This window comes from Salvia hispanica, chromosome 2 (genome assembly GCF_029641045.1).
Source record: "Salvia hispanica isolate PSC_SH4W2 chromosome 2, Shi_PSC_v1, whole genome shotgun sequence".
Lineage (NCBI taxonomy): Eukaryota > Viridiplantae > Streptophyta > Magnoliopsida > Lamiales > Lamiaceae > Salvia > Salvia hispanica.
In genome coordinates, this window is record NC_142693.1 from 9,360,200 (window position 1) to 9,373,641 (window position 13,442).

Below are 13,442 nucleotides of genomic sequence, written 5' to 3' on the forward strand. Positions count from 1 at the left end.
TGATGGATTGCCAGAACCAGAAATCTAAAATCAATTTTTTTATCCGACTAGAGTTAGAGCATCTCTGGTGGCGTCCTTCCCACTAAGACTTCCCACACAAAATTCATGCCACGTCATTACTAGGACTTCTCATTTCACTAGGACTTCCCATTGCACTAGGACTTCCCACAATAAAATTAATAAATTCACAATTAAAATTAAAATTTACGAAATTAAAATTTCGACACGAGCCGTATTTATAGAGTTTTTTTTTTAAAAAAAATAATAATAATTTTCGGTCGGATGTCCGACCTCGACGTCCTACCCACGCCACAGTGGCGGACGTCAGGTAGGACGTGGGGCGGACGGGCGAGCCCATCCGACGGGCGTTGGCGACGGGCGTGGGCGCCCTTCTTCTTCACTACGGCGGACGTCCGATCGGACGTCGACGACGTCCTACCGCGACGTCCGCCATTGGAGACGCTCTTAGGGCGTCTCCGGTGGCGCCCCTCCCACTCGCCCCTCCCACTAGCCCTTCCCATGCCACGTCAGCACTAGCCCTTCCCATTCCACTGTCACATCACTAGCCCTTCCCACTGCACTAGGACTTCCCACTAGGACTTCCCGTAATAAAATTAATAAATTCACAATTAAAATTAAAATTTACAGAATTAAAATTTCGACACGAGTCGTATTTATAGAGTTTTTTTATAAAAAAAAATAAAAAATTGGTGGGACGTCCGAGTGGGACGTCCTACCCACGTCAGTGTGGCGCCCGTCAGGTAGGACGTCGAGCTGAGGGGCGAGGCCATCGCAGGGGCACTCGGGACGGGCGTGGGCGCCCTTCCCGCCCACTATGGCGCCCGTCAGGTCGCCCATCCCCGACGAGCGAGTGGGAGGAGCGCCAGGGGAGATACCCTTGGGAATGGGCCGAAGATGCTCTAACGCCGTTTTTTTTCGTTACCCAATTACAAAATTCACAATACCTAATTACAAAATACATAATGCATTTTTAATTTAATTATATCATAGTTTTACTAAAAAAATGTCATTAAAATGACAAAGATGCCCACGGACGAAGAATGAGATTTTATTTGCAACAAATCTGCCGCGATTTACAATCTCCACTCTTCTTTCTCTCTCCAAACCAAAATGGCTGCTTCTTCTATGAGATTTATCTTCATTATCCTCACGTTTGTAACTGTTGGAATGATTTTCGGTAATCCCCAATTTAATTACAACAATCGCTCTCTCTCTCTCTCTCCTTTTTGAATAATTCAATATGGTTACCAGATCTTTATATGGGTGCCAATGTGATATGATTTCACATTTGTGTGAGCTCTACCCATATAATTGGTCATTTACTGAATGTTTAAAATTGTAAACTGATGCTAGGTTTTTCTGTTGTATTGGTAAACTATCACTATTTGCTAATCTACAATTTCTCGGATCCGAATGATTTCCGATTTATTTGGTCTACCATTGAAGTGATCAGATCGAAACAGTACTGATGTATCTATGATTTTCTATTTTTAGAGAGTAGAGTTGATCGTTTATTATTTAAATCAATTTGCGGCTTTATTTGATGAGTAGCATTTTGGGTATTTTTTTTGTAAGGATTACTATTCAAATCAGTTTCTTTGCATCTCATTTCTGTTTTTTAGTTTTACCCCTCACTATTGTAGCTGCAGTTTTCGCAAGTGACATTTTTCATTTGATGGTTCAGGAGCTTTGCTTCAGTTGGCATTTATTAGAAGGTTGGAGGAGTCATCTGGTATATTTTTGAACTCTCTGATTCATTTTCTGATCTTACTGAATAACTCACTAGACTCCTTGTACCCACCATGTTGTTTCTTTGATAATGTGACACCTTGATAGTGTCAAGTCGAATGCTGCTTTTTTTTTTCAAGGAAGCAGCATGATTTCTCAATCCTCATGATCTGAGTTAGGCATTTCTTGTTCATCATCCTCTTCCATCAGTACTATGATCTGCATTTATTTGGAATTCTTCATTTTCCGATAGTGTATTTACTTATAATTTTGACCTTTTTGGACTGTGAAACTCACTTTTTGTAGAAAAGGTTAATTTTTTATATGTCTTTCCTGAAATATAGTTTGCATATCCAGATTGAAGGTTTTTGCATTTTCTTCAAATACTACATAAAGTAGCTTTTACTTGTAATAACTGGTGGTTTACTTTCATACTTGTTCTGCCATTTGTGTTATTGACTCGTGAAAAATCAATGTCGAAGGATGCTTTTTTCTGTTGAAGAACTCTAGTCATAGACTTAAATGTCTATCAATTAACCTTTTCTCAAAATCTTGTAGGGGCCAACTCTTCTTTGACAAGAATTCAGCATCTGAATGGAGGTAGTCTTCAATTTACTAGATATCCTATTGTTACACACTTACACTAAGCTATGTTAACTAACACATCCTCAACATATGGTACTAGCTTGTATAGTAAAATTACCACTGGTAATGTTGTGTTTTCATTTATCAGGTATTTCATTTTGGGATGATAAAGAAGCTTCAGTTTTGCGTCTTGGATATGTATGTTGTTTGTTTCCAATTTTTTGTTAGTCATTTGTGCGCTCAAATAAATTAAACTGCCAAATGATGTACCATGGTGAATAAGTGCACCTATTCCTAATTATCTTTTACTACTTCGCGTGGCATTATCTTCTAGACAAAACATGGTCTTTATGGAGCGTACTAGATGTGCTTCCCCATTAAATGCACGATATACTTATTTATTGTATGACTTGTGCCCTACATCGTGTTCAGTTTCATCTGAATCTATTGACAGTGAAGACACTACAGGTCACAGTGCTTTGAAATCTCTTCAAACAAGTTTTAACTAGTCAATTTAGACAATTATAGAGGGTGTACTTTGCTGTGGTTGGACTGATTTCGGTGTTGAATACAGCTAACAAAGTAGCCTCTTTTGTTTTATCTTCATGGGGACAATTCATTGATATAGACATAGAATCCAAAAACTAGCAGCAAGAATTTTCATGCAAAGTGGAGATGCAAAGAGAAAGGTGCTCAACCTTCTTAGACTGTCCAAAGAGACGTGTGCATATGAAGTCCTCTAAATGCCGTAGAACCTTTGCAAGTTATTCTTTCCTTCAAAAGTAATGAATAGTTATTGTGCATTCGAGAATTAACCAGTTAGTTCAAATCTTGTGAAAGCTCCAAGTTGTACCAACCTGGATATGCTTTACTAAACAAAAATTTGGCACTAAGAGGGAGAAAATCTAAGATGCTACATAATAATTTGAATTTTGCATAGACCTACCCAGGGTCAAAAGATTCTTGTATCTTATCTGCCAATCATCACTGATACGAATTTGTTTTTATATTAAACCTTCATTTGTCTTTTGCCAATAATTTACCACCTTGTAATGCAGGTAAAACCTGAAGTTGTTAGCTGGTCACCACGTATTATTGTGTTTCATAACTTCTTAAGTGCCGAGGTATGCTTATTACTTCATTTAGACAGCACTGATATTATATTCTAAAGAAGTTTAAAGAATTACTAATTAAAGAAATAAACAGGAATGTGCAAGGATTCTTAGAGACCTTTTCCCCAAGTGGGCATAAACCTATTCATTCATCTCCTGTTACTTGATATTGCTAACAAATTTACACAGGGAATTAGTGGTTGACAACAAAAGTATGTCTTGTTACCAGCAAATGAGTCTTCTCAGCAAAATAGGACTTTTTTTAATGTTCCTTCTATTAATTTTTTTTTTGGAGCTGAGGGCTTCTTTCAATCAGTTTGTTGTAACTGTCTGATGTAATTTAGTTACTTTGTATTGCATATGCTTCTGTTACACATATTAGTTAGACCATTTTAGGTACCAATGATAATAGCAAGACTAGGCTCATCACTGTCTGTATAGAAAAACATAGTTCAATGGATTATTTTATGCTAACCCATCAACGAGAAAAAAGAACTTGCAGTTCAGAAATCAGATTTATCCAAGAAATCTATTGCACCTTGTGGATATTGTAAAACTGGAATATTTACAAATTCAATGTGGATCGATCGACTCCATGTCTCTTGTCTTTACAGGAGTGCGATTACCTCAGAGCCATTTCCAAACCTCGTCTAGAGGTTTCTACTGTAGTGGATGCAAGAACTGGAAAGGTGAGCTAGGTTAGTTCTAGCATTCTAATTGACAGTTTTGTTGATCAACCCTTCATTACACGGTCTTTGTTTTTTTTTTATCTGGGAGTAAAACCTTATGGTTATTGCAATTAGTGCATGTTGAAGCAGTTAGTTGTCTGTAACTCTGTTTAATGTAATGGTCAGAGTTTCTTCTGAATGATTTGTGGTATTCTGATCTGTACTGGGTGTAGTGAATATCTTTTGCTGTTTAGTCTGGATTGCAAATTGGTCATTTCTTGACATAGTTCCATTCTTATTGATGGATATAATTCCATATTTTGTTACATTTTCTTAGTTCACTTCTTCATAGTTAGAATTAGTATGGTCTGCTTGAGTTTTGTATACAGTATTCTAAGTCTGAGTTCAGATTTCTGTCTGTATTTTATTATATTATATACTGTTTCAGGGTATAAAGAGTAAAGTTAGGACAAGCTCTGGAATGTTTCTAACAGCTGAAGAAAGGAAGTATCCAATGATACAGGTGACATGAAATTTTGCCTTCAGCCATCTTTGCCAACATCCGCTAGACGTTATCCTTGAGCTCTTTCTTTTCTTTCTTCATTTCAAATTGAATTTTGTTTTTATCAGAGTAGAATTTTCACTAGAGGTTAGTCACTACTCCCTCTGTCCCACGTTACTTGAGTCATTTCTTTTTTTGCACTCGTTTTGAAAAAATAATAATAAATAGTTAAAGTGGAGAGAAAGAAAAGTAAGGGAGAGAATAATGTAGAGAAGAGTCTTAACTATAGTATTCTCTTTTTTACTTTATTTTTTCTCCACTTTAACTATTTATTACTCCCTCCGTCCCAAGGAAGATGACCCCTTCCTTGGGCGGCACGGGATTTTATGCAGTTATATTTTGTGTGGTAAGAGGAGAGAGTAAAGTAAGAGAGAGGGAATAAAGTAGAGATAAAGTTGTTTCCATTTTAAGTAATGGGTCATCTTGATTGGGACAAACCAAAAAGGAAAGTGGGTCATCTTCAATGGGACGGAGGGAGTATTTTTTTTTCAAAACGAGTGCGAAAAAGAAGTGACTCAAGTAACGTGGGACAGAGGGAGTATGTTTTCTATATTTTTGCCCCCTTTTGAATTGATTACTAATTGACAGTTTATTACACCTTCAGGCAATTGAGAAACGGATTTCTGTGTATGCTCAAGTACCAGTAGAAAATGGGGAACGTATACAGGTTTTGAGGTGAGTTACTATGTGTATACTTTTTCAGTTTCTTAATCAAACACAGAACTGAGATTTTAATTTGAAGGCTAACATCTGCAGAAGCACAGGTATGAAAAGAATCAGTTTTACAGGCCACACCATGACTATTTCTCTGATACAGTAAGTCTGTCGTTCTGTGCACCAGTCAGTTTTGTTCTTCTAACCATTTCTTCCAGTTTAAATTTGTGGTTTTCATCAAAATATCCCATATTTATATATAACCAAGGTTCTTCTTGCAGTTCAATTTGAAGTACGGTGGTCAAAGAGTGGCAACCATACTCATGTATCTAAGCGACAATGTTGAGGGGGGAGAAACATACTTCCCAAAGGTGGTTTACTTGTTATGTGTTTAAAAAAACCATAACTATCTCATATTATAGCTTTTTTCGGTGCAACTGCTGGTTTATGAATAATCTTAAGTGATGTGGGTCAGAAATAACATGTGTAGGGTTTATTTCCTGAGCGACGCTCAAACTTGAGAAGCTCAAACATGCAATATTATGCATACTGAAATTATCAAGCATTGAATGAACATTAGCTCAAGAAAGTAAGATCAAACAAACAACCAGCATCTCTTCACTGCATAACTCAGGAAAAATTTGTTTACTAATTCTGGAATGTACTTGAGGAGAAGCAAACTCAAAATTTGAGTTACTAATTGGAATCCGGACGGTATAATTTCTTCTTCTTCCAAATGTGTGGTTTAGATATTGGTGAGACTGAGATGAACATTCTTTTTGCTTTCACAAAGAATTGGAGATTTTTCTGATTTTAATAACAACTTGGAGCTTTACATGAAATACTGTAGGATTGATGTGTTTGTCATCCTGAGTTCCTGACATTACTATTAAGAACCTGAAGTTCATAACCTGCTTATGTGCTGTGGGATATCTGTAAATATAGTAAATCCTCTGAAGTTCAAGGTTAATTTTTTACACTGCCCCGAACTGTGTTCTAATCTTATCCAATCTTAGGCTGGATCTGGTGAGTGTAGCTGCGGGGGGAAGATGGCCAAAGGATTGTGTGTGAAGCCGAATAAGGGAGATGCTGTGCTATTCTGGAGCATGGTTTGTGACTTTGCTCCTTTATTTTAATTAGTGTCAATCTTTCCCCAATATTGATTAATGGTTAGTTAGTATGTGAAGTATTATGATATAAAAGGCCCCTCATAGGGTGGCCTAGTGGTGGTGGCGTGGTGAATTTTGTGACTGTGAGGTCATAGATCCGGACCCCACCAACACCTCGATGTTGATATCATGTGCGCCTATGGCAGCAGCTGTGGATATTTTAAAAAAGGAAAACAACAATGGTCTGAGTATCTGTAAACGTTGAACTCATCTCTTGAGCTGTGTTCTCAACAGACGGATTCAGCGCATGCCGAATAATTTAAATTAATAACATTTATGTATGGTGTTGAATTGTGTGTCAGGGTCTTGATGGAAAATCAGATCCAAACAGCTTACATGGTGGATGTGAAGTACTATCAGGAGAGAAGTGGTCAGCCACAAAATGGATGAGACAAAGCGCTACTATCTAAAATTATGAGCATGAGTTGAGTAGGTACACAAGCCATGATAAGTGGATACTGTAAACATGTAACAAATGAAAAATTGCTGAGAGATAGAAGGGTTTTTAATTGCTTGACAACTCTTCTCCTTTGTGTGCAAGATTGTTGCCTCGGAGGAAAGGGGATTTTTGTTTGTTTGAGTGGTTTTCTACGTTTTTTCCCTTTCTTGTATTTTTATAGGGGTGTGTAGAGGGGGGGGGGGGGTGTAAACATATGATTGTGTATGATTTGTGTTAAGTTACTAATATTCTTATACTCCTATTTAAGAAAGTTTTAAGAAAAGCAATTGTTCAAGTATTTCATATACATATATTTTGTGATTTAAACACACTTATTTTTGTGGTGTTATGGTGCGAGATGTCAATCAGTTCGTGTGATATCGGTTAATTAATTATCACTATTTTGGTTTTAGTTCCTAGTTTTGAATGTGTTAGAATTGGTTATAACGAATGTTTTAGAAACTGGATTGGTAAATGATCAGTGAAGCATGGTTCATTCAACTTATTTAAGCACTAATCAGGCCCAAATACTGTATATCAAAATATTGAAAATATTGTTGAATTTAAAATATAACTATTTTATAAAAAAATATAAGTAACTAATGTACAATCTTATAAAATAGATAGCTATTTATAGGAGGCAGCAAACTTTAGTCTGTGAACCGAGATATCAATTTCGGTCCTTCAAATTTGAAAATATGGTTGAAGTCCGTTAAGGACATTGTTTCAAACTTTTGGATGAAAATACTCCCAAGCCCATGAAGGACATTTCAGATCTCTTTTCTTTATTTCCTCTTAAATTTTTTTCTCCTTTCTTCTTTTTTTTTTCTTTATCTCTTTTAATAAAGTGGCTCAAAATATTACTTCATCCGTCCTAAAAGAATATGCACTTTGGGCTCGATACGAGTTTTAATGCAAAATTGATGAAGTAAAAAAAGAAAATAGTTTTCAAAATTAGAAAGTGCATATTCTTATGGGACGGAGGGAATAAGAGACAAAATTAAATTATTTAATTAAAAAGAGAATAAATATACTGAAATGTGAGCTTGAAGATATTTTTGTTTAAAAAAATTTAAAATAGTAAAAAATAATTTAAACGATATTATATTAATGTTAAGAGCATCTCCAGTGGCGGCTAGCGGGGCGGCTAGCCGATTCCCGGGCGCTGGCCGGTCCGCTAACCGACCATTGGACCGGCCAGCGGCAAATCGACGAGCGAATCAGCTAGCCCACGCTGATTCGCGGGCGCTAGCCGATTCGCTAGCCGGTCCGTTGGCCGCCATTGTAGGGTCCCAATCGGCTAGCGATCGACAATGCCTTTTTTTTTAATTTTCGAAACTCTATATATACGCGATTTTAACGTCATTTTCATTCGCACCACTTGTTTTAACGAGTTTCTCTCTTTCTGTACAAGAGCAATATCGCAAAATGAGTGATGCGGTTGGTAGCGGCGTGGGTGGTAGTGGTGGTGGTAGTGGTGATGATGCTGAGGAGTTCAACCGGCGATTTAACGAAGAGTTGGCGGCCTATACGTCCCGCGAGATAAATCGGCTAATACAAAGGACCTTGCAGCTGCAGCAGCCGGCGGTACCTCGACTCATTGTCCACTGCCGAAATGTGGTTGATCGGGATCACGTCGCTGCACATCAGCGGCTATATGACGACTACTTCGCTCCGGAGCCGCGGTTTGGGGCCAACCATTTCAGGCGGCGTTTTAGGATGAGTAGGCCACTGTTTATGCGTATCGTTGACGCTTTAGAGCGTCGATATTTGTGTTTCCGGTTCAGGTACGATGCGGCTGGCAGACCCGGCCACACACCTATACAAAAGTGCATTGCGGCAATCAGGCAGTTGTCCTACGGAGGCTTGGCAGACATGTTGGACGAGTAGCTCCACATCGGTGAGACGACTGCCCTAGATTGACTGAAGTATTTCTGTCAGGGCGTCATTGAAATATTCCGTGAGCAGTATCTTCGAAGCCCTACCCCCAAAGACTGTCAGGATCTGATGTAGATGCACGGAGAGAAGCATGGGTTCCCAGGGATGTTGGGCAGCATAGACTGTATGCATTGGGTGTAGAAGAACTGTCCCATCACCTGGAAAGGGTTCTACACACGGCTACAAGGGAATGAATCCCACGATGATTCTCGAGGTCGTAGCTGATTACCGGCTATGGATTTGGCATGCGTATTTTGGGGTAGTCGGGTCGAACAATGACCGCAACGTCTTCAACTCGTCGCCCCTTTTCAACGAGCAGTGCCAGGGAGTCGATCCGGCCAACGACAACCAGCATGATATGAGTTACTACTTGGCGGATGAGATATACCCTAGGTGGCCCGTCTTTGTTAAGACGATCAGATGCGTAGCTGATGAAAGAAAGGCTACTTTGTGGAACAGCAGGAATCGGCGTGCAAGGACGTGGAGCGGGCATTTGGTGTGCTCCGGTCTCGATGGGCGGCAGTTAGGGGTCCAACGCGTTTGTCGCATGTCGACTGCATTGCTGATATAATGTACGCCTGTATTATCATGCACAACATGATAGTCGAATTTGAAGGTGTACAACTGACTAGTTGGACCAATGACGATGCTGATGCAGCCGGTCCAAGCCACAGCGTGGCCACCCCCAACGTACGAATGGGGGTACCTCACGATGAAGTCGACGGCCTCTAGGCACATACCGACATGCGCCAAGTGGATGCTCATATTCAACTCAAAAAGTATTTAATTGAAGAGTTGTGGGCGCGGAAGCCTTCACTGCGATAGTTTTTTTTTATGTATTTTTTAAAATTATGTAATTTTTTTAGGATGTACTTTTTTTTTATTTTAATAAAATGGTTGTATTGTCCCCGTATTTGTGTCGTAAAATTTAATTCCGTATTTGCGTGAATGTAATTTATTTGTTTTTTTATAATTTTGGTGGCCTATGGCTAGGCTATTGTTTGTCCAGTTTCTTGTCCTGATGATGTGACAGACAGTTTCTAGTCCTAATTGATGTGCCAGGAGGAGTTTTTTGGCTAGACTATTGCTGGTCTATGGCTGGGCTATTGCCATCGGAGATGCTGACTTTACAATATATTTACAAAAAAAATTAAAATAAAAAAATTTATTTTGCATCAAACGTGAAACTAAGTCTTCTGTATATAAACAAACGCTTAGGCTGAATTGAAAGACGAAAACCTACCATTACAGCAAACAATGGGCAGTGGCACCACCGGCGCCGCAAAAAAGCACCAAAAGCGTCGGCCGCAGTTGCAGCCGAAGAAATCCATTGCCAAAAACAAAACTAAAGATAAGAAGAAAAAGTCGAGTAAAGGTAACTCTAAAAGAAATCAACAGAAGAACGGCTCTGAATCGGAAACCCCCATTGTAAAAGCTGAAAGAGTTATCGTTGAACGCCCAACCATCTCTCAGCAGCTCACTTTTCTAATCGATCAGTATCAATCAGCCAACGGCCAGCTTTCTTCCCTTGAACTCGACTCCCTTAAAGGTCGCCCTTTTCTCACTAGTATTTCAATTAATCATTCGATTTAAATTATATGTTGAATTTCTGTGTTCGTTAGTTGCGATATTCTTATGTTGATTCCTGTTATTTTGAATGTGAATGTGAGCTGCCGTTCACAAATTAAAGATATGGAAATGTTCAAATTAGTTATGGTGCAAATTAGTTTAGTAAATTGATGGAGAACTGGTTAACATCGATTTAGGTCATGGACCAGTCCATTCTGAATTCCAAAATGTAATTGCAAATGAGCCCTCTAACGATAATGGTGGATATAATTTCCATGCTATTTCGTATATGATTATACCATTTGAGTGCTCTTAAGTCTTGACTTTCCTATATAGAATTAGGGATCTTCAGTAAGCAACATACGTTCTGTGGGTGATTGTGAACATTTAACATTTGGATTAGGTGTAATTGGTTTTAGTTCTAAGTATCCTATGCTGTTTCGTTTAATCAACAGAAACATGCATTGTTGAGCAAGGTCAGGACGCAGCTGGAAACTTGGTTGGGGATTTGAAAGTTGCTTTCGGGTCATCATGGAAGGAAGTGCTCTGTGAAAAACATCTTCAAGAAGGGAAAGTTGAGCCAGGGAGTCCTGCACTTCTTGTTATAAGTTCGTCTGCGCTGAGATCACTGGAGCTTCTCAGGTTGTTGCTTCCGTCATTGAGATTTGCTTTTATGAATCCATAACCATGGTCATGTTTTTATTATAATTCATGCATAAAAAATGTGGAATATTTCCACATTCATGCTCGTTAACTAGTGACTTTGCTTATCTAGGGAATTCCGATCCTTGACAGGAGACTGCCATGCTGCAAAGCTGTTCTCTAAGCACATGAAGATTGAGGAACAGGTTCTCAGTTTTATGTGTTTTTTATGCAATCCTGGTTTAGAACTATTCTTTCTTGAAAATTGACTTGATTCACATGCATTATACATTCAGATTTGTTCCTCATATATATTCTGTACAAAAAGCAATTTAAGTAAGGTTCTAAGAAGATGAATATCTATTTCAATATTCCTTTCTAGGTTTAGGTTAGCTGTGGCCAGTAAGTTCAAATTGAGAATTGTTTGGATGATAGATACAAGATGTAGCTATAATTCAATTTTTGTCAACACTTAAACTTATGTTGATTTAAAGCTAATTAGCACTGGCAAATTATCTTCTCTCACCAAGGTTTCATATTCCTTCTCCTTCCAAGGTCTGACATCCTTAGCTTATCTCAAGTTTGACATATACTTTAATGCTTCTTCAGGTATCTGCACTAAAGAATCGTGTCAATATTGCAAGTGGTACACCAAGCAGGTACACATGATTTATTCTTCTTTATATTTCTTGTTTCCAGATCTGCACCCTTTTCCTAGTATTTTTAACCTAATTCAGTTACATTTCTCTTCATATTTGCCTATTAACGATAACTACTGTTTTGTAAATATGTCTCGGTTACAATATTAGACAGGCTTGTATCAGATTTTGTTTTGGCATTTGTTTGCTGCATTCTAATGATCTTAAACATTTGCTTCAGAATTAAGAAGTTAATTGATATGGAAGCACTGGGGCTGTCACGCTTAGCCGTAATTGTGCTTGACATGAACACAGATGTCAAGGGATATTCCTTGTTCACTCTTCCACAAGTCAGGTCTGACTTTTTTCCATTTCAATAGATTCTGATATTTCCTGTTTCCTTCCCCTCATCTGAGATATACTCCCTCCGTCCCACGTTACTTGAGGCGTTTCTTTTCGGCATGAGTTTAAGAAAGTTGTGTTTAGCGAGTTAAATAAAGGAGAGGAGGGAATAAAGTAAGAGAAAGAAGAGAGAATAAAGTAAAAGAAAGAATAAAGTAGGTGTGATTAGATATTTTGTTTTTAGCCAAAAAGAGAAATGACTCAAGTAACTTGGGACAACCCTAAAAGGAATACGACTCAAGTAACTTGGGACGGAGGGAGTAATACAAAATGAGCTTTCTACTTGTTGCCCTCTTATCAAGATCTGTTTCAAAGTTTCTAATTTGCATCTACTTCATCTGCATGCATTTCCCCAGAGAGGAATTTTGGGACCTGTACAAAAGCTACTTCCATCAGCCACTGCTAGAAGGGGGGATCCGGTTATGTTTGTACGGCCCAATGATCTTGAATTCAGGGGCGAAGAAGAGAAAGCAGCCTAAGGGTGCCTAATCTTGAATTTAGGGGGTGAAGAGGAGAAAGCAACCTAAGGCTGTCTAATCATTGGCGCGTCCCAGCATGGCGAGTCAACAAGCTTGTTGTTTGTGATTATAACCCATTAATTTCGTGCGAGTTAGTTAAGTTGCGGTTGGCCAATTTGCTAAGAATGGACCGGTGAGCAAATGTGATGCAGAAGGGGTTGGCACCATAAAGATTTCAATTTTGTGTAGGTGCATTTGACCATATCTTAGCATAAGTTTTTTGATATTTTATAATTACCATCATATTTTTTTTCTTAATCGTAGGATTAGGAATTTAAATTCTTACTCAACTCTTCTAACTTTATGAAAATTTTGAATTACATCGGGTAATTATTGTCATACTTCTAATAGATAGCATAACACAACGTATTATATATTATATTAGTCATTATAAAGACCCACTTTTTTTTCATTTGTTCCAACCAAAATGACCCTTTACTAAAAATGAAAACATGTTATCTCCATTTTATTCACTCTTTTTTACTGTTCTCTTCATTTAACATATATAAAATAAAACTGCATAAAATCTCGTGTCGTCTAAGGAATGTGTCATTTTCCTTGGGACGGAGGCAATAGTTTATTTATGATCATGATGAATGTGTCCAATTTTTGCAATGACCCCAAAAATGATATGGTGGGATCAATTTTTTTTATGGAGAAAACTACACAGATAACTTCGAGGTTTGCATAATTGCAAGTCTATGAAAAAAATTATCATGAGAAGTCTTTCAACTTTGAAATATTTACATTTAATTAATCCTTCTCTCATCAATATTCTAGTATTTAATTTTAATAAT

General features: G+C 38.0%; 2 protein-coding genes across 2 annotated transcripts; both read left to right on the forward strand.

Annotated features, from left to right (window-relative positions):
* The first annotated feature begins 1,071 nt into the window (after positions 1-1,071).
* Positions 1,072-7,221, forward strand: LOC125211074 (prolyl 4-hydroxylase 1). Its single transcript, XM_089066161.1, has 12 exons — positions 1,072-1,198; positions 1,706-1,753; positions 2,308-2,349; positions 2,483-2,532; positions 3,393-3,458; positions 4,061-4,135; positions 4,563-4,637; positions 5,281-5,351; positions 5,441-5,492; positions 5,612-5,701; positions 6,347-6,439; positions 6,802-7,221. The coding sequence occupies exons 1-12, from the start codon at positions 1,132-1,134 to the stop codon at positions 6,907-6,909; spliced, it is 837 nt and encodes a 278-aa protein (XP_088922287.1). The 5' UTR covers positions 1,072-1,131; the 3' UTR covers positions 6,910-7,221.
* A 2,881-nt stretch (positions 7,222-10,102) lies between these two features.
* LOC125209809 (U3 containing 90S pre-ribosomal complex subunit) lies at positions 10,103-12,975 on the forward strand. Its single transcript, XM_048109394.2, has 6 exons — positions 10,103-10,425; positions 10,901-11,087; positions 11,221-11,293; positions 11,697-11,746; positions 11,967-12,080; positions 12,484-12,975. The coding sequence occupies exons 1-6, from the start codon at positions 10,134-10,136 to the stop codon at positions 12,614-12,616; spliced, it is 849 nt and encodes a 282-aa protein (XP_047965351.2). The 5' UTR covers positions 10,103-10,133; the 3' UTR covers positions 12,617-12,975.
* Positions 12,976-13,442: the final 467 nt, after the last annotated feature.

What these genes read in the sequence shown, in the direction of transcription:
- LOC125211074 (XM_089066161.1), top strand. Translation starts at nt 1,132, where the DNA reads ATGGCTGCTTCTTCTATGAGATTTATCTTCATTATCCTCACGTTTGTA. An exon ending in GGAAGTATCCAATGATACAG is followed by an intron (nt 4,638 to 5,280) that starts GTGACATGAAAT and finishes TTACACCTTCAG; the next exon opens with GCAATTGAGAAACGGATTTC. An exon ending in ATGACTATTTCTCTGATACA is followed by an intron (nt 5,493 to 5,611) that starts GTAAGTCTGTCG and finishes TTCTTCTTGCAG; the next exon opens with TTCAATTTGAAGTACGGTGG.
- LOC125209809 (XM_048109394.2), top strand. Translation starts at nt 10,134, where the DNA reads ATGGGCAGTGGCACCACCGGCGCCGCAAAAAAGCACCAAAAGCGTCGG. An exon ending in GCAAGTGGTACACCAAGCAG is followed by an intron (nt 11,747 to 11,966) that starts GTACACATGATT and finishes CATTTGCTTCAG; the next exon opens with AATTAAGAAGTTAATTGATA. An exon ending in TTCACTCTTCCACAAGTCAG is followed by an intron (nt 12,081 to 12,483) that starts GTCTGACTTTTT and finishes GCATTTCCCCAG; the next exon opens with AGAGGAATTTTGGGACCTGT.